Genomic DNA, 27,951 nt, shown 5'->3' with positions numbered 1-27,951 from the left:
TGAGCTAACAAGCCAACTGGGAGCAGGCCATCAAATTAATTCGATATAAACCCGTAGATTAATTCGATATAAACCCTTTATCATCTACGGGTTTATATCGAATTAATTTGATGGCCTGCTCCCAGTTGGCTTGTTAGCTCAATTGGTAGAGCGCTGCACTAGTATCGCAGAGGTCAGTGGTTCGAATCCCGTACAGGCCTGAAATTTTTTTCAGGTCTGATTTTCACTATTGCTCAAATAGTGCTTTACTGCGAAGGATCGTGCTCATATACGTCTCATAACCGCAGTTCACACATATGTTTCATATGTTTGTTGTTGTTTGATTTATCATCTACGGGTTTATATCGAATTAATTTGATGGCCTGCTCCCAGTTGGCTTGTTAGCTCAATTGGTAGAGCGCTGCACTAGTATCGCAGAGGTCAGTGGTTCGAATCCCGTACAGGCCTGAAATTTTTTTCAGGTCTGATTTTCACTATTGCTCAAATAGTGCTTTACTGCGAAGGATCGTGCTCATATACATAAAAATATATATATCACTCAAAAGCTTATAACTGACTCACACCAAAACACCCTTATTTGCTAGTTCGATCAGACCAAAACTCTATGACTCGAGCCTTTAAATGATTCAATCCTTCACATTATTGAGCAGCTTTGTAGCTAAAAATGTTAATTGTAACGTCATCAACATAACTAATTATAACGCCTTAATGCAGTTATTTCATGATTTTAAAACAAATCAAAGCAAGTTCGAATAGGTTCACTCGGAGGACTTGAAGATCTTTACTTTCATTTTACATTGGCCTCCGCTTGTCATAATCCCCTTTACACTGTAACCATCATCTAGGTGTTTCTCGTGCCAGCCGTCCTCCCCTTTGAAAGGGTTGTGATTGTAGTACGGAGAAGAATACATATCGTGGTCAGCTTCCTTCTTACCACGATAAACTTTAGCATCCCACCAGTTGCTATACAAATTGCGGTCGAATGGTACACTGAACATGACTGCCACAGTCTTGTTGTCTCTTGGGATGAAGAAGGTAAGCACCCCTACATTTTTTCTTGCTTCGCCAGTTGGTTTTGTATCGAGCAGAGCTGCCTCCTTGCTTTTCACGAATTCGGGGATCATATTTGAACCGGGTTTACCAGAACGAAAATAGGGACTCATTCCACTCCATTTGTAAGGTGTTTCATTGGCGATTCCAATGGCAATTCCTCGCTTTGTGGGTGGCATTGATTTGAAAACATCTTCCAGAACTTGTTGGCCCAACTGATCGGCTGGTATCACTAAATCTGTAATGTTGTCCTTGTTTTGAGACGCTGTGAACTAAAAAACACAAACCTCACCTTTTAAAGCAAATTAAAAAAAGTTTTAAAGATAAGGGCAGTGGCACCTAAACTAAACATGGGGTTAACGAGACTGAGTGCCAGTATGCATTTAGATACATATAAATTGTAAGGTCGGTACACCACACATACTAAACCACGCATACACACAGTCAAACTATATCACATAAACACAACTATCAGCATTATTGAGCAGAAATTGCGAAACGCGATATATCAACATCGACCTGTAACCCTATCGCTTCCTTATTGAGTCAGTGTCCATGGGATTCTATTTAAGTTTCAATTAAAAAACAGACAGGGAAGAATCCTTGATATTATCATCAATATTATTCCAAATTTTAGTCCGGAATATTAAAAATGACATGATTCAATAGTTTTTGCCTTCTGGGAGATAATTGATAATAAGTCTGTTCTTGCAGCTAATTTAAGCGCGTGAATCAAGAGAACTATCGTCTGAACTACCTGTTGAACTTTTTTCAGAAGTAAGACAGAAAAGCAGAATTAAGGCAATAGACTATTAAAATATATAAACAAGTCGGACTAGCCGTGTTTGAAACAGAAACATCACAAATTTATTCGCAAATCGTAACAAAAAGATCACTGTCTAGGATCTTGGTCGGACAGAACACCAAAAATAATCACTAAACTAATCTCGAGATCCTTAGGAACGACTCTCAAACACAAACAAGTCTGGAGACGCTTCGGAACGGTTCTCTGAAACATTCTGGTACTGAACTATAACACGATACAGTGACTATTAATGGCGGACAAGATTATTCCACAGAGTGTCAACAGGTCGCGACAACTACAAAAGTTTTTACATAATTGCCTATCGATCTTACGACTAAAATGAAAACTAGTAATAATGGAAAATTTATTTAGCAATAATTCTTATGAAATCCTCTACAGTGCAATATGTTAACAGCGTAAAAAAATGATCCAAAGTAACTCACTTTCGGCTCACATTTACTCTTTTTTTAACATCAAAGTGTCTGGAAAACAATAAATAACAGAGTCATATCTGAATAGATTCAAAATCTAATAATCTGATGAGTAAAAAAATATCTATAACTATATAGAAAAAGCGAGAGGTGAATGGCAAGTCTAGCTAGAACCATATATACAATGTTGCTAAGAAGCATTAGACAATTCTTTGAATTCGGCAGCTGCGATTTCAAGGTCACAATTGCTGTAGTCAAACGCAGCGCGGCGCTTCACACGCGACCCTCGAAGGCAAACTAGTGCCGACCGAGGGAGGGCAAAGTCTGTCCTTGCTCAGATCCAGGAAATTGTTTGCGAGTATCGTTCTCCTTTCTCGGCGGCTATCAGCTCGGCCAATCGACTGTGATATCTTATGCATTCCTTCCCCATCCCTCCCGTAGTTGTAAATACAAGCGGCGTGAAGGAGCCATGCTCAACACCCAACAATCTCCTTGAGAACAGCCGCTTCTTGTCGTTTTTATGGATGCAATGGATTTTCTGTGGTTCCTGGTCCTTGTAAGACTTGGCATTAGGGTGGCAAACCCACACATCAAATAATGCCGAGCTCTGGGGATCCCAGAAGCAACTCGCCCGAACGTCCAATCTTGCGTCTTGTGCTCTATTGGACCCTCTACTGAGCTGTTCTTCAGTGATGTTTTGAAGAACTGGCCGACCTCGACGTCGGTACACACTATACTCAAAAGGTCGGCCTCGAGGTCTCTCAACTCATTATGACATTGGATAACAAAGGCCCCTCGTTTGCAAGTCATTGCGTGGTCTACTGTGAAGTTTTCCCCACACGCACATGCCGATGGAATATCATCGAACTGCCAATCATAGCGTAACTCAACAGCATCGCGAAACTCTCTCTTGCTGAGGTTGAAACCATGTTCTTGAAGGGGAAGAACTGTTAGCCATACAGAGGAGCCTTTTTCTTTCCTTTTTCTGTTAGCCATACAGAGGAGCGCTAGTTCTAGAGCTCGCTTGGTCTTCCGTGTTTCGGCCTACCGAAACTTCACGAGAGGAGGGAAAAAATCTCAACCGACCTGTTTGACGAGATAGTCCGTAACCCCACCCATAGACTCCACAGCCTCCTCCCCCAAAGGAAGAGTTGTAGATACGCACTGAGGCGCAAAAGTGATTTCACTCTCCCCATATGCAAAACCGAGCGCTTGAAGAATAGTTTTATTTTTAGCCATATTTATAAGATGTAGATGATTTTCCTTCTTTCTTAACGACGAAGTTGTAATATTTTACACGTCCTTTTTATCATCTGTACTTGTAAATATTCCGTAATTCAGCCCATGGCTGCAAGGTGTTTATAATAAAGTATCTATCTATCGATCTCATATCTATCTATCTAACAATTAGTTTTAGATTGTCTGCAATCTCTGAAAGTTATTCAGCTTTTCCACGCGGTGAGGGATTCGTCGGGTAGTTGATGAGTCTGAGCCATGATATTTTTGACGAGAGAAGATGTCACCTGAATATACAAGGCATGTTCACGTGCCGCCTCGTGACATGGGTTGCTCAAGCCCAGGCCATCTAGGCGCACTGGTAGTGCTAGAACATTTCTATCCAGTTTGCTACACTTGCACCCTACGATTGCTGGTATAAGGACCTGGGAAATAAACTAGTAAACTAGTAGTTTCAATGTGAAAGAAGGTGCTGGCGTCAGAGCTTGAAGGAAATACTGATAATACGATTCGAAATAAACTGTATAATAGAGGTTAGTGTGGCTTTTTAAAAGAGAATTACGATTTTTCCAGCTAGTTTAGTTTTAAAGGGCTTTTGTGAAACAACAACAGAGCCACAAATTTTTTCTTGAGTTAAGGAAAGAACGTTAATTTACTCCGAATGGAAGCATTTTTGCCTTAACACCTCACTGCCGCTGAATGCACTAAGAAAAAAATTATGTCCATGAAGTAGGACTATCCCGGCACCTCCATTTGCGAATGGAGGCAGTTTTTTGGCAAAAATTATTCACATAATAGAGCAGCCAAACACATGAAAATCTCTTTTCTTCCTTAAGAGTCATCACTAAACCGTTCATGACCTTGATGGATACTTCCATGTATATTAAAAACTCATCTGGTCTATCGTGTCCTTGATTTGAAGCAGAGTGGGACGGCTGTACAAAAATATTGGTCGAAATCGATCGAGATTTCCACGTGCATTTTACGTGTGTCATCACAAACATCCCGGATATTAAAGACGCAATCGACTACAAATGTTTCCGATCTTACATCCGACAAATTTTGGCTTTTTCTCGCTATTGTAAAGAATAGGCTGCTGCCTCGCTAGGGCTCGCCAGTAAATATTTTGGAATATTGGGTGTTGTAAATCGACCATATCTCGTTTCTCCCCCTATTCCGTAGAACGCATCCAATTCACAACGGTTCCTCGCGTAAATTAACACTGCGTCACACAACGCGTGACACTTTCATGAAATTATCTTTCACTTTTCCTCGAGACTTGAGCTTGGGATGCCTGTGCTGGACGCAAAATTGATGCACGATCCATTTGGTAATATCCAAGATCCCTCCCAGGTATCAACTGCTAGGCTTACCACTTGCACAGTCTTCCCTCAATTCATAGGTCCCCATGAGGGATCGACCTGCCGCGCTGCGATGCTCAACCACTCCTTAACTAATGAGCAAGGTGTAACTGCTTCCGTCAAAGCTGAACGCTACCGCTTCCGAAAGAAGCTGCGAAATATTTTATGGTTGATAAACGCCTCCGTGATTATTTCATTTTAATTATGGCTTAACTGAAAAATTATAGCTTTTCAGGTCAGGATAAGACCCGTGTAATCAAGATCGTTTCTAAATAGAAGACAAGTTAGACCGTAATCCTCGATAAAGTAGTCAAGACCCGCGAACTTTGGTTAGTAACAATTTAATTTGTGATTACGTTAACTCGTAGATGTGATTCAAAGCGAAACCTATCTCTAGTTTTTTACTTTTCTTGGTTCCTTTAATTGCCGCGTGCTCATTGCCCAAATTGATATTATTCTTAAGCTATGATCGGATAATACTTAGGTAATTTCTTCACGTAATGATTTCAGTTGACCACTTCGATATATGAACACCTCAAAGAATAGGAAAGGAATAAAGAAAGAAAAGATCCTAAATTAGTTTGGTGTTTATCGCATGCGCGTGTATCAACACGGGAATCGAGCGCAAATTCTAACTTGAAATTAAACACTTACACAGGGTCCACTACGAAGTTCACAGATGACACTGTTGGGACCGGATCAGCAATATCGATAGCATTATGTTTTGTGAAGAATAAGAAAGATAGTAAGTTTTGAGCTCGGTAAAGAAATATATAAAGATGTTTTTCGTCCTGTAGCAATCAAGACTCTGGACACGTTGTGTAATCATTGACACCTGAGACTAATTAATGTCGTTTTCATGTAAGTTTGAACTAGGGAAGGTGGAGGGAGAAACGTTTGTTGAGTTTAAGGAAGTAGAAAATTTGACTTTGCAAATTTGTACAGAATAGCCTGTATTTCCAAGTTGGGAAATTATAGAAATAAGATCAACTCCAATCGAATAAAAGAGAGGAATGTTAAAAAGACTCGTAACTTCTTCGACACAAGAATTCCATCAGTTATTAAAATGATCGGTTAATTACCGTAATTATCTTGACTTTTTGTGCCCATGGTAGAACGCTTATTCAGCTTTGAAACAATAATTCTAATAATAATTTTGTTATTTCTATAGCGCACACGAAAAAACGACTGATTAAGCTATTTTAACATGTCCCCATATCTTCTGCTTCAAATACGTCAATTAGTATAAGAGTCAAAAATTTCAAACGGAGTTCAGTTGTTTATAGCGGAGAATGGTTCTCGAGACGCCATCAGTGATATAAAAAAAAAACTGAAATCAGATTATCAAAAAATTTTTTCGAAACGAACACACTTAAATTTGCATAAATACCGTACGTTTTCCTGAAAAATCACCTCATTATTAACCTAAACGGCGCTCTCATTGTTAGGAATGTCAAATAACTTCTTTAGATTGTCAATCAATTTCTCCTTTCCTATACCTTCTTTTATCTTAAAACTGGCCATCTTTCATTTAAGTAGCACTAATCTGACAGCACTATAGTCCTTGTGTCTTTCTTCTGAAGATAACTCAAAATATTTCGTTAAGGAGGTAGATACGACGCACAATCAAATGGGTCAACCATGCTGAATTGGTCCTGGTCTGAATCTACAGGGAAAGATAAAAGAGCCACCAGTGATAAAAGCATTACGCAAGTGCCATGATGATTTCTACTTACTCAGTAAAGACGGGTAATAATAGCGTCAAATTCTTCTTCATCTCTCTATCTTTAAGTTTATTGCAAGAGCCATAATGGGACCCCATTATGGCTCTTGGTTTATTGGCAATCGCTGACTACATATTCACTACAAGCGGGCTCGGATGATGAAAAAAATTCGTTTTAATACTGAGCTGGCAATGCTTGATCTCAAAACATTCCCTTTCCACGAAGTTCTCATCTGTTCATTTACAGAATCGTAAAACGAAAGCATGCACTTATGTATGATAATCTCAATCTCTATCGTATCAGCAATAGTTTTATGTCAGAGGTTCGTCTTTGATGAGATCTGTGGACAATTTTTCGCGAGATCACATTGGAATTAATGTAGCTACGTTCGAATCACGGTCCTGAAGTAAAAATCAGCTGAGTATAATTGGTTACAATACGGACAATTTTGAATGCTGCTGTTTAATTGGAAAGTGCAGCAGGCCTGTGAATCTTTTAAGCCTTTCTTTTTTCTTTCTCAATTATCTCCATGATAACAACAAGCCATCCAAGACGCCATTACCCGGTCTCGCATTTTCCCTTTATTTCATACTATTGGCAGGTGATATACATTTCATTTTTAAACTTTTCACAAATATCTACACCCGTAAGTAATTTCGTGAAACTAAAAAAAATTGTTTCCGTAAAAATAACTAGCGTGTCTAATATTATGTTTCAAATAACAAAAAGGAAACAATGAAATAGGCGAAAATATGAATTTGAAAAAAACAAATCAATTCCTAAATCAATATTTAGGTTTAACGTTTTATTATGGACCTCCTAGCACTTCATTCCGATTCTCGTGAGAGAGTTAATAAAACATGAACTAGTTAAAAGACCCCGCAGGCAGGAGGCAATTTCATCATGAGGTTGGCTGATGATTATTAAAAGCAGGCTTAAATTCTAAAAAAAATTATTAACACAGCCGTTTGTTGGACTGTACTTGATAAAGGAGGAACCGCTGGATTTTGAGTCTGATTAGCTCATCCCCTTGTCATACTGCCTCCCTGAGAAAGAGTGAAACTTCTTACCTCTCAAAGTGACATCGTCAAGTCTCTCTTTATCTTGGAGATCCTCTGCCTTATCTTTAATAAACATATATGATAAAAGAATTTTAGTTTGTCAAATGTCGGTTTTTTTTTTTTATCAGCTTCGATACTTAAGATTTCACAGCGGAACTCGCAGCGTCACAGCGTAGCCCCATACTTCTAAAAAATGGCAGTAAAACAAACCTATTAAGCTGAAAAAGTTGGTCGAACGACCAAAATTTGGTAGGTTATGACTGTACGTCCGTACGTACATGGCGCCACTTGTGGCATGCGCTGCTAACTGCATTGGGGGCTCGAAACTAGCTAGGGAAATGGAGATGGTAAAACGCACGCGAGAATTGCTGTTGCGTGATGTTTCCTGGAAATTCTCCCCAAAGGGTCTTCTAAACACTCCCTTAGTGTCAAGATAAGGTTATCTAATTATGGAAAAGTCATCTTTTTCTAAATTAATGTCTAACATTTCGTGATTTAAAAGTCGAATTTGTTGAATTTGCAAGCAGCTTCTTTCTTTCTTACCATTAGATGTGCTTTCATCACAATCAAGTTTTACTCCAGATACTGATGTGAATCCTTCCGCCATAACTGAAAAATAAAGAAAAAAGGATTTAAGCTTTTTAATGAAAACTTAATTTTTTGGCCTTTACAGTTTGTAATGTAAGTTCGCTTTTGCATATGAAAGATTGAAATTCCTTCAATATCCTTCCAATTCAATCTGTACCATTGTGAAGAGTAGTTTATGCCAGAGAAAGTTCTCTTTTTAACTACTACATCAAACTACAACTTTAAGCACTTCAATTTACAGATGTGAAATTAATAGCCACAATAACTTGTTTTACATTCATCGAACATGCGTGGAAAACATAAAAGTCACTTTGCAGATTGTTTTGAAATCCTGGGATTGTTCTATAAATTCAGTGTGGCCTCATATTTCACCGACTCGAAGGAGGCTGGATCAAGTCGATTTCTTTTCATGATACACTAATCGGTCTAAAAACAATAACTGAAACCTTCTTGCCCAAAAACTAGAAAGAATGGGTATAAATATTCTATATTTTGGGTATGCTTGATGCTTTTTCATTTAATTGCCATAGGTCTAAACCAAATACTTAAAACAAATAACCGTACATACTTTCGTTACGTGCCACGTCAAACTATGGCGGGAAAACATTCTTTAACTCTTTTTCAGTTGTGCTTAACGGGTCAAAATTACATTCAATCACGTAAAATAATAGCTTTAAACACTCAAGCCACCTGATCCGCCTTGTCGCCTTCACCAAAACAAACGACTTTGGAAATAGTTGTCCTTTCGATCAATAACGTTTAACTAATTTGCAGTAACTGCAGACTCCGTCAAGAGCAAGAGGAGTTTGAACTCCCCTTGCACTCGACTCAAAAAGCCCGGCATGAACTAAAGTTAAAGAGAGCTCAACTACGTCTTTCTGGGAAATTAAACTCTTTCAATGGTTTCTGATTCCTGATATGAAAAAATAAATTTTCGGTGAAAAATCGTCACGTTATGTTTTCATTCTAGCAAATGTTAATTAGGCAATGAGCCAAAGTGCGCGACTGACTTACAATACAATACAATAACCTTTATTTAACGTGGCCAACATGTTCTTAGCTAATTAGCTACTTAACAGACATGTCACGAAAAACAAAACAGATAACTAGAAATAATAATAGAAAGAGAAGATTTGCTAGCGTTCCATCGCATTCTGATAGATAGATAAATAGTTTATTTGAAAAACATTGCAACCAAAGGTTGAATTACGCATTCATTTACAATATTAAGAAATATATAAGAAATGGTAACATACTTTTAAAATATTAAAAATTAGGTAACATACAATAAGGTCAGCTCATACAATAAGGTCAGCTTATACAAAGCGTGCGCGAATGATGAAAGATAAAACTATCATGGGACCTGTTCGTACGAACCACAGGTAAATTGAAAGCGCGCTTTTTCCTTAAGTCCACTCTAGATACATTTCTGGGCGACAGGAGCTTATGCAACTTGTAACCTGGTACAAGAACGTTAGAAAAGAGCTTGTTGGCAATATTCTCGCGCCGCTCATGCAGCGAGAGAAGCCCAGCGCACGCTAGCACCTCGTCATATTCTCTTTTTATATCAATAAATAAATGATGATTCAAGTTTCACGACTATACGGGGATTTTTCGTGCGCTTTGCTACCTTTCTATAACATCAAGAAATGGTTAGATATTCTAGTCTTCTCGGATAGGGATGATAAATGGAGGTCCCGTCTCCTGCAGGGTTGGGGTAGGAGACGTTAATTTCTCACACACGAGATTACTGTGTGATGGATGTCCTCCCCTGGGGTGGGATGGGGAGTTTGTTGTGAAGGCCGTAAGTTAGAAAATTCATTGGGTTAATTACGTCACCTTCGTTAAATAAAGAATATTGTATTGTATTGTATTGTATTGTTTCTATGACGCATTCACTAAACTGAAATGCAATACTCTGCCACTGCATAATTTCCAAATTTGTTAGCCTTCAAAATATGATAAGGGTTAAAAGTTGCACGGTGACGCAGGAAAAAGTATTGCGATTAAATTTGTGCTTAATGTGCCGATATTTGAAGAGGATTGGGTCGAATATGAGATAGAATACAATCCTGGCCGAGATTTTTGTCTTTCCCTTTCATTTGGTATGTCATTCAAAATAAGCTCATTTTCGGAAGTCGCTCAAAAGTTCCAAAAAAAATAATCAATACAAAATACTTTTTTCTTTGTTTTGATGAAAATTAGACAGGGGAATATCAATTTAGAATGAATATTGTGTTACTGGTTGTTGCATCTATCTTTAGGCTGATGATGTTCAATGTACGCAGTCTCCGCAATCCAGTTTAGTACTCGTGACGACACTGAAAGTATTGTGTTACAAGATCAAACAACGACCAGATAGCAAATAGCAAGAGATTAAGGTTGCCGAATTTAAAAATACTCGACGAAACGGCAAGAGTATGCGCCATTAAAAGATAACACAACATATACAAACAAGTAAATCACGTCGCAACTTTGCATCGAAGTATCCGGACGGTCTACAAACAGCGTAAAACCGTGAGGGATAATTGGGTTAGCGCGCGGGATACCTATTCAGAACGGGGTCAGAGAGTTAGAGTCGGACGAAAACCTATTGATTTTGACATTCTCGGTGGAATTACAAGTTGAAACATAAACAGTTTGTATCAAAGAAAGAACTAAAATCAAGAATCCAGCCAAAATCTAAAACATACCGTATACTTTCATTTGAAAAATATAAATGCTCGCATTTTGATTGCCACTGTCACTGACAATTAACTCTTCTACAACCTACTTGTCTTTCTACAGCCTTATTTTACTGAGCTGCGCGCTAAAATTCAAAGCTATTTCTGATGCCTGTTTGTCTTTTCTCGGTAAGTTTTTCGGACATTTTCTGGGGAGCTATTTTTTTCTTTTCTTTAAAGAGTTTATTCAAACGTACTAACGACTGAACAGCGATTTGGAATTGACTTGTTTTGCTTTCGTCGTTTGTCACTGATGTGAAGCCGTTTGGCGGGACTAGAAATAATTTCCCATACCCACATGACACATAATAATAGAAATGTAACGAATGTTTAGCCAATCTCTCGTCTATTCGCTTCATTATTGAAGCCACCGAATCTCGTTTTTCCCTATGAATTCGATTCATGGACGGGGAAATCAAAGGGAAAATAACTTCGTCCGCGAGTTGCAAAACTGACCTCTAACTCACGTGCTCGGGAAGTGGTATGTCTTCGATCCTTGTACAGTGATTCATCATTACACTGATGACAAAACACATCCTCTCGGGAACAGAATACTCACCTAGAATACCGATAAGTAACTTGCCTTGCCGCCTGAACCAAAGGTGATGACCAAATTATTTTAAAACTGAATGTCCTCACAATCAGAACCGGGAATGGCTCAATGGGTCAAGGGTTCAATCTAAAGAAAGCGGATTCAAACCTTATAAGGAACGGAATTCGAATTCTCAAGACGACAAAAAGCGAAAAAAAATTCTAAAAATGATCAATGAGTTTTGAAATGGACAAAGAAATATCATAACGTCACGACAGGTTCTCATAGTCAACTATATTTATAAGACAGTATATAAATTTCAACCCTTAATTTTTTTAAGTGTTCTGCGTGTTTTGTTTTTTTCGCAAGCGCTTTAGCTTTTGCATTTAAAATAAGCTTCCTGTGAAGCTAAGGAACTGCAGTGACCATGCACTTTTTTGTATAAATCTTAAGAGACACATACTGACATGTAATGGATAATCTAGTATAGTTTTTATTATTCACTATTTCATCAATTATGATTCATTGTAAGTATTATTTATATAGTTAGTTGTTATATTAGTAGCGAAGAGCCACTATATGGAAGTACGCTAATAAAGGTCATTATCATTATTATTATTATCATTATTATTATTATTATTATTATTATGAATTCTGGTCTGATTTAGTCCCTTATCCTATGTCCAAGTGGTTTCGATGATTTTCCGCCGGCAGCACGTTGTATTTCACATTTTTAATTTGGTTGTGACGGATTAGCCGAAGAAACTGAAACTCAACCGCAATCCAACGAAATGTACAATCCTGAGGCTCCAACAGTTTACAAAATCTTTCAAAATTAATTTTAACTCTCATCAGCCTCGATCTGTGCGCTTTGCGCTTTGTGATCGGTCAATTCAACGGACAGTACGGCTCCATATAGATTTTATTGTAAGTTCTTTTTAGCTTTTGCCAATCTTTTTTTTTTCTACCAGGAGATTTATTCGCTATAGTCGATAGGGCCGCTCACTAAAAATTAGAATGTGCGTTTTTCTGCTAATTTTTTATTCTTATTTTCTTGGGAAAATATAATTTTTAATCCTTTGTTTTCTTCAAACTGTGTGTTCAAACGTGCTAACAACTACACAACGATCTCGTTTACTTTTGGAAGTATTTCAGTCATTTGAAGCCGTTCCGAATGAAAAGAAAATGTTAGAATACAATCATCTGTATCAGTTCGAAAATGCTATGGTCTATATTTTGAATGGAGCGCGTATTGATTCATCCTCGGAGACCCAGGGGCTGTGGGTCGATTTCAAGTTAAGGGCTGAAGAGCCTCTGGGGACATTGTCTTACAAGACTGGTTCCAAATGGTCGCAGTCGTGCAGGCATCTGATTGGTGCCAGAAAATCTTTGTTTTTTTCTGTGCAATCAGAGTGTAGTGTGCTTTGGAGTCCTTTCGTGTGTTTTAATACGGATATATAAAAGAAGCTGTTGCTCGCTATGTTTGTTTGAGCCGTGCGACAAAGCTTTGCCCGTGGTGAAAAGTTTCAGTCTCAGTACACAATGTAAGAGAAATCGATCAGATTGTCAGCGAAATCTTACCGGTAATTATACTAAATACTTTCGCAGGTATCACAAGAAAACGTGTTTAATAGTTTGCTAGGTTCGTATAAAACATAATGGTTGCAGGCATTGATATGTCGCTTTAAACGTTAAACGAGATGTAAGCTTAAATCCTTCTACCAGTGCAGATTTTTTGTATAATTTGCTGTAACTGAAACTTTTGCAATCCCGTGAAGCTATTTCGCCGCACGGGCCACGCAGGTATGCCGAGCAACTGGCGCTTACGCAGCTTCCTGTGTGCGCCAAAATCTAATCTAATCTTCGCCTGAAGATAAAAAAGAAAAGCTAAGCGTGGAAACTTTTGTTTATTAGTAGGTGGATAACCCAGTACTGAGCTAACATTTACAACTCTTTGTTTTCAACCACGTGACAAAAATTTGCTACGTCATACGCGGCCGCAATGTTGGGGGATAACTAAGCTTTCAAAATGGCTTCTTCCGAAGGCGTGCCCGATGTGAACCTTCAGTATTCGGATTAATTTGCGGATGTAGAGGGTCCTATGAATTCAAGGTACCATGAAAAAAATACCTGTTTAAGGCTTCGACCGATATGCGTTGAGGAAAAGTGATTTCTCCGAAAACATCGAGCTCCTTCTGAACGTTCAATATCCAGATATTGTGAACTACTTACAAAAACCCAAATGAAGTTGTTGTGTTCGCCAGAGTTAGTCACGGTAGTGTATTTTTTTCTGATGATCTCGGAGAGAAGCAAACTGAGAAAAATAAAGGACTCATCTTTTATCGACCTCGGCTAACAACTCTTGTTTTACTAGGTAATTTGGTTACTTCAACTAAATTGAAATTGTAAATTGGCCACCGTTAAGTGTTAAAAAGCTGACGTTTCGAGCGTTAGCTCTTTGTCAGAGCGATCTACTCGATCTTGACACGACAGCTGCAAGTTCAGAAGACATATCATTCATAGTACTCACATTAGCGAGTGATATGGCTTATTTCAAGGATGTAAATTTTGGATTTAGAATTAAGACTTTTTGCGTACTCTCACTTAGTGAATCGCTCACAGAGAGCCCGGGACATCCCACTTTGAACATGGTTTCTGGCAGAAAAAGATGGAACTGTAATTGCTTCCCATTGCTATTGCATAGCAGGGTTATGTGAAGGGTGGTCTCATGTTGGGGGAGAGCTTTTTGCTGTGGAGGCTGGTGTTAGAATTAGAGATTCTACCACATGCACACAGGAAAAGAACAAATAGTTTCTCTCTAGTCATATGAAAGAAATCCCCATTACCTATAAGTGAGATGGATTTTACCTCTGCCTGAAGGAAGCATGAATTGATGGTGGAGAAACACTGGTTAGTCCCATGGCTACTAGATCTAACCCTGGGATCTGAACAACCAGGACACCTGCCCCAACCCCAGAGGAGCGGAAAACTATTTCTAGAAGTATTTGTGGCTGTACAGTAAATCCAGCAGTCTTGTCTCTTGTCGCTCCTTTAAATGAGCAGTATACTCGTAAAGAAATTGGTAATGTACCCAAGCCCTTGCCCAATGGCTTTTTTTTTTTTAGAGAAGAGTGTTTGCAGTTAGATTACCGGTACAAAGAGTTGTTGCAGCAGTGTCAACAAATATTGCTTGAGATTACACCTGATGAGTGTGGAGCAATAGAAGCTTCAACTAGAAAGCAGTCACAACATAAAGTTTGGTACCAAATGGCAGGCAGGCAGGCAGGTCGTATTACTGCTTCCAATCTAAAAACTGCTTGCAAAACAAACACAGCTAAGCCTGCTGAGAGTCTTGTTAAGTCCATCTGCTACCCTGAAGCCCATAAGTTTTCAACTGCGGCCATGAGGTGGGGTTGTGAAAACGAGGGTAGGGCTCACAAAGCTTACCAGTCTGACAATTTCTGACCATGAGTCTTTGACAATTTCTGACAGTGGTCTCAATGTTGCTTGTCAATGGTGTACCTTAAAGCTGTGTTTTTGTCAACTTGAGAATTACTGAAGTTCTTTAATGACAGATTGTGGCTAGCCTTAACTACAGCCTTTATATGAAAAATTGTACATGAAGTACCTGGAATCAAACTGGTTGTTAGTTCACCTTGATCAAATGGTACAATGCATGGACTCTGATAAATTGGTGAGTGCATAGCACACTACGGTTTGCCTTTATCAACGAAACAATACCGGCTTCCGCAGAGTATATGCGTGGTTATCTCCCAGTTTGTGTTGTTATTATCACTATTTAGAAAACACAGCATCAATCCCACAAGTATCAGTAATTAGCTGAATCTCAAACTAAACTAGATGCGTAAGCGCTAAGTTTGGAAAATTTTTACTAAAAGGTAAACAAACAGCCTTGAAAGCTTAAACAATAATCACTTTTCAAATGCTTGCTTGTTCATACATGTAACACAACCAAATTCAAAACAACCACAGACAACACAGAGTTGTGGCACGATAAGAGGGGAAACTAAAACTGTAAAACGATCATACCGGCTTCCGCAAAGCACTTGGGCGGTGTAGTATCCAACAAAAAAAGTTTACCGTTCACACAAAATAAGGGTATTACAATCCAAACTACAGCACAAGTCTTAAAATAGTCTACATTGGCATACCTAATTACAAGTGTTGACAGCTATTTATAATGCATGTCATTGACAAGTATATGCGTAACACCTTCAACTTACACCTCAGACAGCTATGTTACAGGGATTGTAACGCGTGGTTATCCCCCAACATGGCTGACCCCGGTTTTTTAATTTATGCCAACGTCACGTGCAAACAAAGAATAAAGCAAACCCACCCTTTCCATCCACTATTGTCTTTGGTTCTGTTTTCCCCAATGAAAGCAGCATCGATTCCCGATGATCAAAAGTATTTAACTTGGTCTTCAACAATCGACAAATGAGGTGAAATGATAATGACCAAGGGAGTAGAAGAGAATCCGTGGCCTTTCGAGCTTAAGAATTTGAACACTCTAGGCACCAGTTGAAAGATTAAACTCTTTCCAAACCCCTTCGATAACTGTTTGAAAACATCTCTCCTTCCCACTATGTTCTCGATAATTAGTTTTTGTTCAGATTTCAATTAGCTAACCGGAAACACAGCTAAGCTTTCTGTAAGCGCTTGCTGGAGGTCGTCTACGAACTTAACATTCTATGCAACTTTGGCAGCATTGTGAAAGATTTTACTACAAAGCAAAGAATTAGATTTTGGCGTGCACAGAAAGCTACGTAAGCATAAGCGCCAGTTGCTCGACATACCTGCGTGGCACGTGCGACGAAATAACTTCACGAGATTGGCAAAGTTTCAGTCACAGCAAATTGTACAAAAAATCTCGAAAGATTTAAGCTTACATCTCGTTTAACGTTTAAAGCGAAATACCAACGCCTGCAACCATTGTGTTTTATACGAACCTCGCAACTTTTATATTCATTCTCTTGTGATACCCGCGAAAGAATTCAGTATAATTTAAGGTGAGATTTTTGCGGACAATCTGATCGATTTCTCTTACATTGTGTGCTGAGACTGACAATTTTCACCTCGAGCAAGGCTCCGTCGCACGGCCCAAACAACCAAAGCGAGCAACTGAGCTTCTTGTATATGTGCGTGTTAAAACACACTAAAGGACTCTAAAGCACACTTCACTCTGATTGGGCAGAAAAACACAAAGATTTTCTGCCACCAATCAGATGACAGAACGACTGCGACCGTTTGGAGCTAGTCTTGTAAGACAATGTCCCCAGGGGCTATTCTGCCCTTAACTTGAAATCGACTCACAGCCCCTGGGTCTCCGAGGATGGTGTTTATTCGGATGAAAACTCTATTTTGTTCATATTTTGTATTTCCGGCAGAGTCAACAAAATCGATCTGATAAAAACTACTAACATCGTAGCTTAGCCCAGAATCTGAGCGTTATCAGGAGTTACAAGTGTAAAAATTACCTATGTTTTCCTTATGGAGAAAAATCATTTGAATTGATAAAAGACGGAAGACAGAGGCTGGATGACATCAGAAGGATGAAAAAAAATTTTTCTAGAAAATGATCCTTGATTCTTAAAAATGCAGAAGAAAATGTTAAAGCTGGTAGTTGCGTCATGTATTCAGTTTCTCAGCTATATTTGGAAGGTGAAATTTTTTTTATTTTTTGTAAATAGAACATATAAAAGACCACAATATGAATTGAACGAAGGGTACCAGAGACCCATTGGGAACGTTACCTTTGTGCGCATGCCCGTTTCGAAATGTGGCTGATTTAAGAAAGGAGTGAGGATTAAACGTAAAGGGTTTTCAAAAGATAATTTTAAGTTTCAGTTTACTTCATTCGCCATCGGAATGGCAGGAGAAAGGAACAGAACTTTCGTTCCAATTGACACCTAACTCCTTTTGTACCCACCATCCCACCCCGGGGAGGCCATCCATCACACAGTAATCTCGTGCGTGGGAAATTAACGTCTCCTACCCCCAACCCTGCAGGAGTCGGGACCTCCATTTATTCGTCCCTATCCGAGAATACCAGAATATCTAACCATTTCTTGATGTTATATTAAGGTAGCAAATTCTTCTCAATTATTTTAAGACCTGAGTGTTGGTCCGGCCGTGGCTCGACCTCCCTCACAACAGTCCAGCGCACTATCCATTGGGCTAACTGAATCAAAACGTTCTGAATCAGTTTTGTACATCAGAATTGATCCGATTTGATATGATATTGCTGAATAGCGTATTCAATGCAGAAATACATTACTTTAGTAGACTGCAGCTTGTATCTTGCAAATGTCGGATGAGACATATCTTGCAACAGTTCCGGTGTTTTGGACATTTCTTCGAAATAACGTGACGTTTTTCCGTTTTAAGGGTACGAAAGGGTAGGAAAACCAGGCTTCGAGTATTAGAGTCACATTCTACGGTTTTGGTTTTTTGGCTTGGATTCTAAAGTCTGAGTTACAAAATTTTTCGTGCCGTCTTCTTATTATTGAGAAAATATTTTGTGTTATTAATGGTTTGTAACAGTAACTTACACGAATGATCCCCTTTGATTGATAAAGGAAAAAATTTTGTTCATTCAGCTTTCGGTGTTGCGACGGCTCTAATTTATTTTCCATAAATAGAACACAATCTCAAAGAATCATCAATCGCAGCGGAGCACCAGGAGAGCGTCGAATTAGTCTAACTGTGATTCCAAGAGAAACTTACATATAAGATATTTCTGCCATCCGTCTTTTTTTAATCTTCCTTGTGGAACATTGCTAAATATCATTTGTCAGTAATTAAAATGGTACATATGGTTTGTACACCGTTACTTTACAGCTTTGCAACTTAAAAAATTTGAAAACACTGCCTCGCCAACTTTGAGACAAAATTACTATAAAACTAAAAGACTTTCACTTCCAGATCTTTATCTGCAGTTTACATTGGCCTACGCTTGTCATAATGCCTTTTACGCGGTATCCGTCCCTTATTCGTTTTTCATGCCAGCCGTCATCCCCTCTGAAGGGTTTGTGATTTTAGTACATGTAAGACCACATATTACGGTCAGCTTCTATTCTATTGGGATAAACCTTAGCAGCCCACCAGTTTTCATACAAATTGCGATCGAATGGTACACGAAACATGACTACTACGGTCTTGTTGTCATCTGGGATGAAGAGGGTATCACGCCCGCACTTCCTCTTGGTAGGCCAGTTGGCTTCGTGGCCGTACACAGAATTGCCTTTTGGCTCTCCACGAATTCAGGTAAAACATTTGAACCAGGGGAACCAGAAAAGAAGTACGCATTCATTCCACTCTATTTATACAATGTTTTATTAGCGATGCCGATGGCAATTCCCCGATTTGTGGGTGAAATCAATTTGAAAACTTCTTCCAGAGCTTGTGGTCCTAACAGACCGGCTGGTATCATTGAAGCCATCATATACTCCATTTCCAAAGTCACTGATCCTTGAAAGAAACTAGGCCATTTTAATACTGTTTGATGGCAACTACACTGCGACTGAGTTCAATTCTGTCTTCTTAGGCAGTCGGCCACACTATAGTGTTCTAAAGGCACCAATCCAAGGGAGTTATCTTATTCTTGAAAAGAAGTTCTACTGCGTAAGTACGGGCGATTGCATGTTATAAAGAAACTATGAGTTTATCCGTTAAGCGTTATGCATGAATTGTTAAGGAAGACACGGTCTCGATTTGACCTATAATTTAAAAGTGTCGCACATCGATTGCTCCTTTAGAGACTCAACAAAGTGTAAAACGCATATTCAAGCGATACGATTCTGATATTTCATTCTCCATTTTGTTGCTGCACTTGGCTAAGATGTGCTCAAAAAGAATCATGTGCCGCTGAATGAAACAAATCGGAATTTGTGTTTGAAAGCTAAGATGTAATAACTCGAAATGCCTTCACCGTGATCATGAATTTTATTCATTTCTTTCCTTCATAATCTTTTTTTAAATGATTATTTTACAAGTTATCATTACGCAAACAAACGGAATATTCAACCGGTGAGCAACAAAAAATTACTTAAGTGCTCCGGCATAACTGCATGGCAAAGTAGAGCCCTCTTATACGGTCAGGATGATGGACATCTCTCGGCAAAATGCTTTATTTCTGCAGTATCTATATTTTAATCAAAAATAAACTTATTTATAACAAGCTTAAGTCGCATTACTTGTCTTAAAGAATTTGCAATGCGACGCCACTCAATTGCAAGTTATCAAGCTAACAAATAGGAATGCATGCATGAGCTCATTTAGGTTATTGCTAAATTAAAACATTTTGAAGTCATTGGAAAACCATTTTTTGAGATAATCAAGAAATATTGCAAATGAGACTCAATTTCATTTCATACCCCTTCCTTTTTTACGTACAAGAGGAGGTTGCACACTAAAGAAAACGGGATAGTCATGCCATAGCTAGCACCGTGACCAGCATTCGCTCAAGGTTTTTTTCAGAACACTGGGAGGCCTTTTACACTTCAGAAAATCGGAAACGGACCCCACACGACAGGAGTACGGACTACAAATGTTTGCTACTGTGAGCTAATAGAAGACCAGAAGTCCTTCAATTTTGGTAAATTTGACTAATCAAGGGAACTTAGCCAATATAAACTATTACATATCGATAACGAAGTACCAAGCGATCCTGAACGCCCTTACAAAACCCATATCTAATGCTTGCGTTATGCCGCGGCTCGAAGCACGAAAACTCTACTTTCTGGGACATAATGATGACGATTCTTTCCTATTGTTTACATTTGAGCCTCATCAAACATATTGCAGAATACTCACCTTGAAAGGTAGCGGAACACCTATCAAACTACTTCCGCTCAAAAATATCTTGGCTGCAGTGTATTGAGAATTAATCGTCTTCTCGCGGTGGTTTAAATAAGACAGATGTTAGACATAAGTGTTAGTTTAGGTGGATTTATCGTCGTTCCAGATGTATTATCTGCTGGTAGATTGAAGAGAAGTCGAACAAAACGGAAAGCATCTAATGAACCCAAAACAACATTTTTTACTACGCCTGGAGGCCGGAAGAGGGATGGAGATGTTTTTCAAGGAAAAAAGAGTCCTTAAAAACATAGACAATCTGTAAGTAAAGGGACAATTTCCATCAAAACAATGAGTTTTAATGAAACTATGCGTAAAACATTTGTTCTACATGGTTACCGACAATACAAAAAGTACTGCACAGCACAAGCACTCAAAGTGAATAACACACAATACCAACTATCACCCGAAGCTTATTATTAAGTCATATACCAGACTATCACGCAAGGGTTTGCACCTTAAAAAATTTTGCTCAAACTATAACATTCTTGACGCGAAGCATTTATAACTTCATTGTGCCAATAACAAAGTGCACGAATCTTCTTAGTTCTTACGAAGTTGGTTGATTGATTGTTACAAAACCAAACGATTAGATATCTTGTAATCAGACGGTTCAACAGCCAATTAAATCTTAGTACCAACTGTTTTTAATCAAAACTAGACAGTGAATGCTAACCACTCAAAATTGGATGTAGTTTTCTCGTGATGTTTAACGTAAAACAGAAAATGGATGAAATTTTAAAGGCACTGCTTATGAGTTCTTCACGCGGAATCGTATTTTTTAATTTTTCTATACATTTCTACATCAAAATTGACACGTCTTCGCTTTGGAAATCACGCCACGTTTTAACCGCCTCTCGGTTAGCTCAATGGATACAGCGCAGGACTGTTGTGCGGGAGGTCGAGGGTTCGAGCCCCAGCCGGACCAACGCTCAAAGTCTTAAAATAAATGAGGAGAATATGCTACCTTTCCATAACATCAAGAAATGGTTGGACATTCTAGTCTTCTCGGCTAGGGACGAATTAACGGAGGTCCCGTCTCCTGCAGGGTTAGGGGTAGGAGACGTTAATTTCCCACGCACGAGATTACTGTGTGGTGGATGTCCTCCCCTGGGGTGGGATAGGTGGGTTTACTGGGCCCACAGTAATTGGCGCAAGCTGTTGCGGTGTCCCTGCCTGTCGGCGAATCTAATAAAGTAAAATAAAAATAAAAATAAGGTATGGGTCGCACCTGGGCAAAGTTTTCAACTTTGCTGGCAAAAAAACCACAGAACATTTGAAACCGCAACCGGAAAGCAAACTTTTGGTTTCAACTATCAGGGTCGCACTAGGTGAAAAAAATGTCAGTGATGGCACTTTGAGAAACCAGACACACGTTTATCGACGTGCTATGGGGAGAGAGCAAAGAGCTGAAAATGGAAAACAAACGTTAAAAAAATGCGTCCCGTTGAAGCATTGTTAATAACGATCACGGTAATGCTTATTCTTCTTATTCAGTTAAATCGCGAGCACTTTTTTGTCTTTCGTATGATCTATGAAAGATGGGCTAACGTCTGTTTAACTGTTTTGACTGCCGCTATGATGAGCGCAAAAAATCGACGTCAGCGAAGATTACTTCGAGAGCCATATGCCTGGTCAGTTCCGCGACCAGTCGAGTCGTTTGCTGTTTACTGACAAGCGATGACATTAACCGCTGTGATAGCTTTTGTTTAGCCCTAGTTTTCCGAAATCTACCTGTCCCACCCAAGCACTACGGCGTCTTTAATGTTTTGGCCGGTTTTCAAAGTTTTTGCGAACTGGAAAAGTTAGGGTCGCATTAGGCAATGTGCCCCGATGACAGATTTTTACACCAAAGTGACAGCATTCACACCAAACTTTGCCAAGTGCGACCCATGCCTAAGACCGAAACAATCGTTCACATGCTATGGAATTTCTGCTCTCTTGTGAGTTTCGCCTTCAAACACAGTTAGACTGTTTCGAGTTCTCGAGGTGCTTCATTGCAACTAATAATAATTTTAATAATAATAATCAACTTTATTTAAAGAGGGTAAAACACATAACAGTATAAAACTGACAAACCAGTGGCCCTCTAAGGACTTTATGAGAGTCTTTCCATTTACAGAAGTGTATTCAGAGCCTTCTGCATGCTGAAGAATGAATGACTTAGTTGTTTCCGTTATTCTGTCAACAATAGGCCTGAAAAGAAGGCACGAAACTTTTCGCAGTCAGACTAGATAACTGCATTGAAAGAATTAAAAACCGCAGAATGCGATTCAAATCCTAGATGCCTAATATTTCCACATTCCGAGTTCTCCTAAAACACAGGGAAAGGTGGAGTTTAGAACACACACCAGAATCTATTTTAAGAATCTATTTTCGTTGCGAATTAGCACACTCTGCATCATAACCTATCAATATAACATTGCATTAAAAACGCTGTGTTACGATTTACAACAGATAAGTGTATTCTGGCTATCCAAAAGGTGCTGTCTCACTGACATGTTATATCGATAATAGATACGTAGGTAGCGGTAGTTTAGCTTCTGACAAACTAATTGGGGACACCAATAAAGTATGAAAACTGTAAAAACAAAGGTTACAAAAATTAATATTATGTGCTAACTAATTTTCCTACGTAAGTAAAACCGATCAGTGTTCTGACCACAGATAAATATACTGTATAGCTGACTTCAGAACATACGCCTCAATTCATACGCTATTAGTATATTTTGGCTGTCGTTACATGGTATCACTGACAAGTTTCAGTTTTATTGCTCAGTTGCTCACGAGTTGTTCATGCGTAATCGTGTTTTCTTTGCATGCTTGTCTAAATCAAAATGTACACATTCTCTCTTCCAAAATCACAGCTCACTCGTGAGTTTGGCCTGGAAGTACAGTTAGACCGTTTCGAGTCTTCGAAGTGCTCCACTGCGATTGACGACTCTTTGAGATATTGTTCTATTCAGAACCTTCTGGACGCCGAAAGATGAATACCTTAAATTAATGTTTCCACTATCAGACAAAGGAGTTCATAGGCAGCCACGCGTGTTACTATTCATAAAAAACCATTAGCATTAACCATCAGCGCTTTGATTGACATTTCTTCAAGAGGCTGTTCTTTTGACAGGGTTGAATTGAGAGCATTTTGGATGCCAGAAGTGAAATGACTTGATTGTTTCCTATATTATACAAAAGGGGTTTATTCAGGGCTGGCTGGATGCCGAAAAGGGAATGACTTAAACATTTCAGTTTCTTTCGCCGAGCTATATCGATAAGCGTATTGTGGCTGTTGAAACGTGCTGTGTCTTTGAGATCTTACACAATTTAATTAAGCACTTGCTTATGAGTTGTTCCTACGGAATTGTATTATTTTTTTTTATTTCCATGCATTTCTACATCAAAATTCACACGTCTTCGCTTTGGAAATCACGCAACGTTTCAAGACCGAAACAGTTGTTCGCATGCTATGGAAATCTGCTCTGTTGTGAGTTTCGCCTTCTAACAGAGTTAGACCGTTTCGAGTTCTCGAGGTGCTTCACTGCAATTAAGGACTCCATGAGAGTCTTTCCTATTTACAGAAGTGTATTTAAAGCCTTCTGCATACTGGAGGATGAATGATTTAATTGTTTCCGTTATCCTGTCAACAATAGGCCTGAGAAGAAGGAACGAAACTTTTCGCAGTCAGACTAGATAACTGCATTGAAAGAATAAAAACCCAAGAATGCGATTCAAATACTAGATGCCTAATATTTCCACTTTCTAGTTCTCCTAAAACACAGGGAAAGGTAGAGTTTAGAACGCACATCAGAATCTATTTTAAGAATCTATTTTCGTTGCAATTTAGCACACTCTGCATCATAACCTATCAATATAACATTGCATTAAAAACGCTGTGTTATGATTTACAACAGATAACTGTATTCTGGCTATTCAAAAGGTGCTGTTTCAGTGACATGTTATATCGATAATAGATACGTGGGTAGGTAGGTAGTTTAGCTTTAGACAAGCTAATTGGGGACACGTTTGCATTTCACATCAAAATGGATTCACCCTCGCTTCTAACAAAAGGCTGAAACATTTCATCGAATACTATAAGTAGGGGGAATCTAGTGCAAACGCTAGAGTATGTTTGTGGACAGTTTCAGTAATTATTGCATTGATTATTTGATGAGAAACATTTGAGCTTCTTTGTAAAGTCGATAATATCATATAAATGAATCATGGCTGTCGAAACGTGCTTTCTTAGTGACATGTTTGAATATTTGATTATAAAAACCAAGAGGAAACACGTAATAAAATGCACATTTATGATACTCTTCGTTGGAACTCGCTATTCCCTTACATTTCTTTAAATAAGCACAAAGACTTTTGGAAACTGAGTTAAAGAACTCAGTCTGGTTAAATTTAGATGCTGATATTTGACTTCCAGTGCTTTGTGTCCTGAGTCCTAGTCTCTGGAGAGGTTAGTAGAATAATAGAGGCTCCTCTTTTTCTTAATTTCATTCTAATAGCCTTACGTAGTCTTACGCAGTTTTGAGGGACCTTAAGCAGTCAGGCCGGAAACGCCAAGGAAGACGTCGGTTACAAAATGAATTTATACTTTTAATTAGGATTTCACTGAAAAAATGGCTGCATGTGTTTACCATCTCATACGGCGCCACAACTCAACCTCAAAATAACGTCTAAAGGTAGCGTTGAGTTCCAAATGGAAATTAAAACAACTTGCTGTCGCGATTTCCGTTGTTCAAAAGACGAAAATATTGATGATTTCACGTTGTTGTTTTGCAAAGGACGCCTATAAAATATACTAAGTTTTAAAATGCACGTACTCAGCTATTGTTCTGCCAATTAGATCTTTTGTTTTTCCACGTCCTCGTTGCGGTCGCCGTCTTGGTTTGCTTAAGGTCCCTAAAATGGCTGACACGACTTTTGGTGACAGGCGGCATGCCTATCAGTCGCAGTTAGAAAAATGTCTTTATTAATAGCATTCCAGGCCTTATGAGGTGTCTGAGCTAATTCCGAAATATCCCAAGGCATATCATTCAGAACCACCTTTGTATGGGAGTTTAGGCTCCGCTCTGCAACTCCGTAAATAATAAAGCAAATACACTCTAACCTTCAGATGGTGTTGTTTGTCATACTTTTGTTCTGTGTGTGCGATTTAAGGCCATTTCGTAGAGTTTTAGCCGAGCTCTCATCCCGCCACAGCCTGTACTAAGAAGAAGGAAACGGGAGGAAGGCATCGTCAGACCAACGGACTGACCCGCTCTCAAATATTGTTCTCGATTCTCAGAATAAACCACGTCTCCTTGCTTCGAGACTCTGCATCACGAAGGCCAGATAGTTTTCCTTCAAGTTTATGGAGAAACATTCTATAAAAGGTCTGCTGTCGAAGAATCAATCCAGCGAGAATTTCAGATGACCAGCTATTTTGAAGCCCTTCGAACCCGCGGCAGCAACTTCTGAGACCGTTATGAAAAGGTCGGCCTAGACACGAGACAAAATTTCCCCCAGGGGGCACCCCACGGTCTTACCCACTAGACTAAGTACAAATACTCAGCCACTCGGAAAAAGGAATATTTGTAAAAACGCTATTGTTAGCTTCGGCCAATATGATTGTAGAAGGAAGACGACATCGATATTCAAAATCATCGGACTGAGAGTGTTGCATTTAGATTTCATTTAGAGCTTGTCCACGCCACCAGGCAGGGAGCGATAATGCTCAAATCACCAATTTGGCTCAAACTTGGCACAAATATATCATGAGTTGACAAATGTGCGCAAATAATAGGTCAAAATATATAATTCTCTGCGAGATATGGAGTCCCCCTGGGAAAACCCCTATTTCCTGCCTTTTTTGCAAAATAAATCGACTAAGTTTACATTGCTGTTGTGACAAACAGAAAAGCTATCTTCAGATTCAATCAACTGGGTTGTGTTCTATATCTATTAGAATTCAAGAACATTGAACTGTTATAATTTTCCTATTTCATTTCGTCCGTTACCTCTCCCTGTAAGAAATTTTTTATGGGGAACACATTCCATTATCCGTACTGACGCGAAATTTACTTCTCACCAACTGCTTTTGATCTGTTTTTATCAAAATTTCGTACGCCACATCTTTGTTTATTTGCTATAAAATTACACGTAAATACGAGCAATTGCATGTCATAAAGAAAATAAGACTTTGTCCGTCAAGCACTATGCATGATTTGTTAAGAAAGACACAGTCTCAATTTGACCTTTAATTTAAAAGCGTCTCACATCGATTGCTACTCTAGAGATTAAACAAAGTATAAAGGCATATTCAACTGATATGATTTCGATATTCCATTCTCAATTTTGTTGCTGCACTTAGCTAAAGGTGTGCTGAAAAAGAATCATATGCCCCTGAATGAAGCAAACGGGAATTAGGGTTTGAAAGCTAAGATGTGCTGAATAACTCGAAATCTCTTCACTGTATTTATGAATTTTTTTTTTTCCTTCGTTATTTCTTATTTAAAATGATTATTTTACAAGTTCTCATTACGCAGACAAATGGAATCTTCAACCGGTGAGCAACAAAAGATTACCGAAGTGCTCCGGCATAACTGCGTGGCAAAGCAGAGCGCTCTTATACGGTCAGAAGAATGGATATCTCTCGGCCAAGTGCTTCATTTCTGCAGTATCTTAATGAAAGATAAACTTATTAACAACAAGCTTGAGTCACGTAACTTTTCTTCGAGAATTTGCAATACTAACAAATAGTAATGCACGCATGAGCGCATTTAGGTTCTTGCTAAAAACACATTTTGAAGTCATTTGAGAACCGTTCTTTGAGAAAATCACGAAATGTTGGAAATGAGAGTCAATTTAATTTCAAGCGAGTTCCTCAGTTACGCAGAAGAAGAAGTAGCATACTAAAGAAAACGAGATAACCATACAAAGTTTGGCTTTGAATCTCCAGTAAAATGTAAAGAACATAAGCACGAACAAGCCTCTTCTAAATTGTACGTTGCGCCACGTGGCCGGCAAACGCTCAAGGTTTTCAAAACACTAGAAGGTCTTTTACACTTCAGAAAATCGGAAACAGACCCCAGACGACAAAAGTACGGGCCACGATTGTGTGCTAGTGTGAACAAATAGAGGACCAGAAGTCCTCCTGACTAGTTGTGGTAAATTTGACGAATCAAGGGAACTTAGCCAATCCAAACTCAGTTACATATCGCTAACCAAGTACCAAGCCATCCTGAACGCCCTCACAGAACACACATCTAATGCTTGGTTTATGCCGCAGGCTCAAAGCACGAAAACTCTAGTTTCTGCGACATGATGATGACGAATCTTTCCTATTTTTTTAAATGTGAGCCTCATCAAACATATCATTGAATACTCGCCTTGAAAGGTGGCAGAACAACTTTCTAACTACTTCCGCTCAAAAATATGTGGGCTGCAGTGCATTGAGAATTAATGGTCTTCTAGCGGTGGTTTAAATAAGACAGATGTCAGAGATAACTGTTACTTTAGGTCGGTTTCTCGTCGATCCAGATGTCTTCTCTGCCTGTAGATTGAAGAGCAGTC

At 38.9% G+C, this 27,951-nt stretch overlaps 1 protein-coding gene across 4 annotated transcripts; it reads right to left on the bottom strand.

Annotated features, from left to right (window-relative positions):
* Positions 1 to 527: 527 nt before the first annotated feature.
* Positions 528 to 26,115, bottom strand: LOC148729757 (DELTA-stichotoxin-Hcr4a-like). Of its 4 annotated transcripts, none has more exons than XM_088760474.1 (5): positions 25,508 to 26,104; positions 11,539 to 11,658; positions 8,212 to 8,277; positions 7,678 to 7,731; positions 528 to 1,322 (listed from the first exon to the last, which is right to left on the bottom strand). In XM_088760474.1, the coding sequence occupies exon 5, from the start codon at positions 1,227 to 1,229 to the stop codon at positions 759 to 761; it is 471 nt and encodes a 156-aa protein (XP_088616600.1). In that variant the 5' UTR covers positions 1,230 to 1,322; positions 7,678 to 7,731; positions 8,212 to 8,277; positions 11,539 to 11,658; positions 25,508 to 26,104; the 3' UTR covers positions 528 to 758. The 4 variants fall into 4 exon arrangements, with proteins under 4 accessions (XP_088616600.1, XP_088616601.1, XP_088616602.1 ...); XM_088760477.1 differs by lacking the exon at positions 528 to 1,322 and adding an exon at positions 3,297 to 6,549 and having other exon boundaries at positions 25,508 to 26,115; XM_088760475.1 differs by lacking the exon at positions 11,539 to 11,658.
* Between the last annotated feature and the right edge of the window lie 1,836 nt (positions 26,116 to 27,951).

This window comes from Stylophora pistillata, chromosome 5 (genome assembly GCF_964205215.1).
Source record: "Stylophora pistillata chromosome 5, jaStyPist1.2, whole genome shotgun sequence".
Lineage (NCBI taxonomy): Eukaryota > Metazoa > Cnidaria > Anthozoa > Scleractinia > Pocilloporidae > Stylophora > Stylophora pistillata.
This window is presented reverse-complemented; position numbering and strand designations above follow the sequence as displayed.

Bases quoted from the DNA above. Each gene is read 5' to 3' on its own strand.
- LOC148729757 (XM_088760474.1), bottom strand. From the start codon at position 1,229: ATGCCACCCACAAAGCGAGGAATTGCCATTGGAATCGCCAATGAAACA.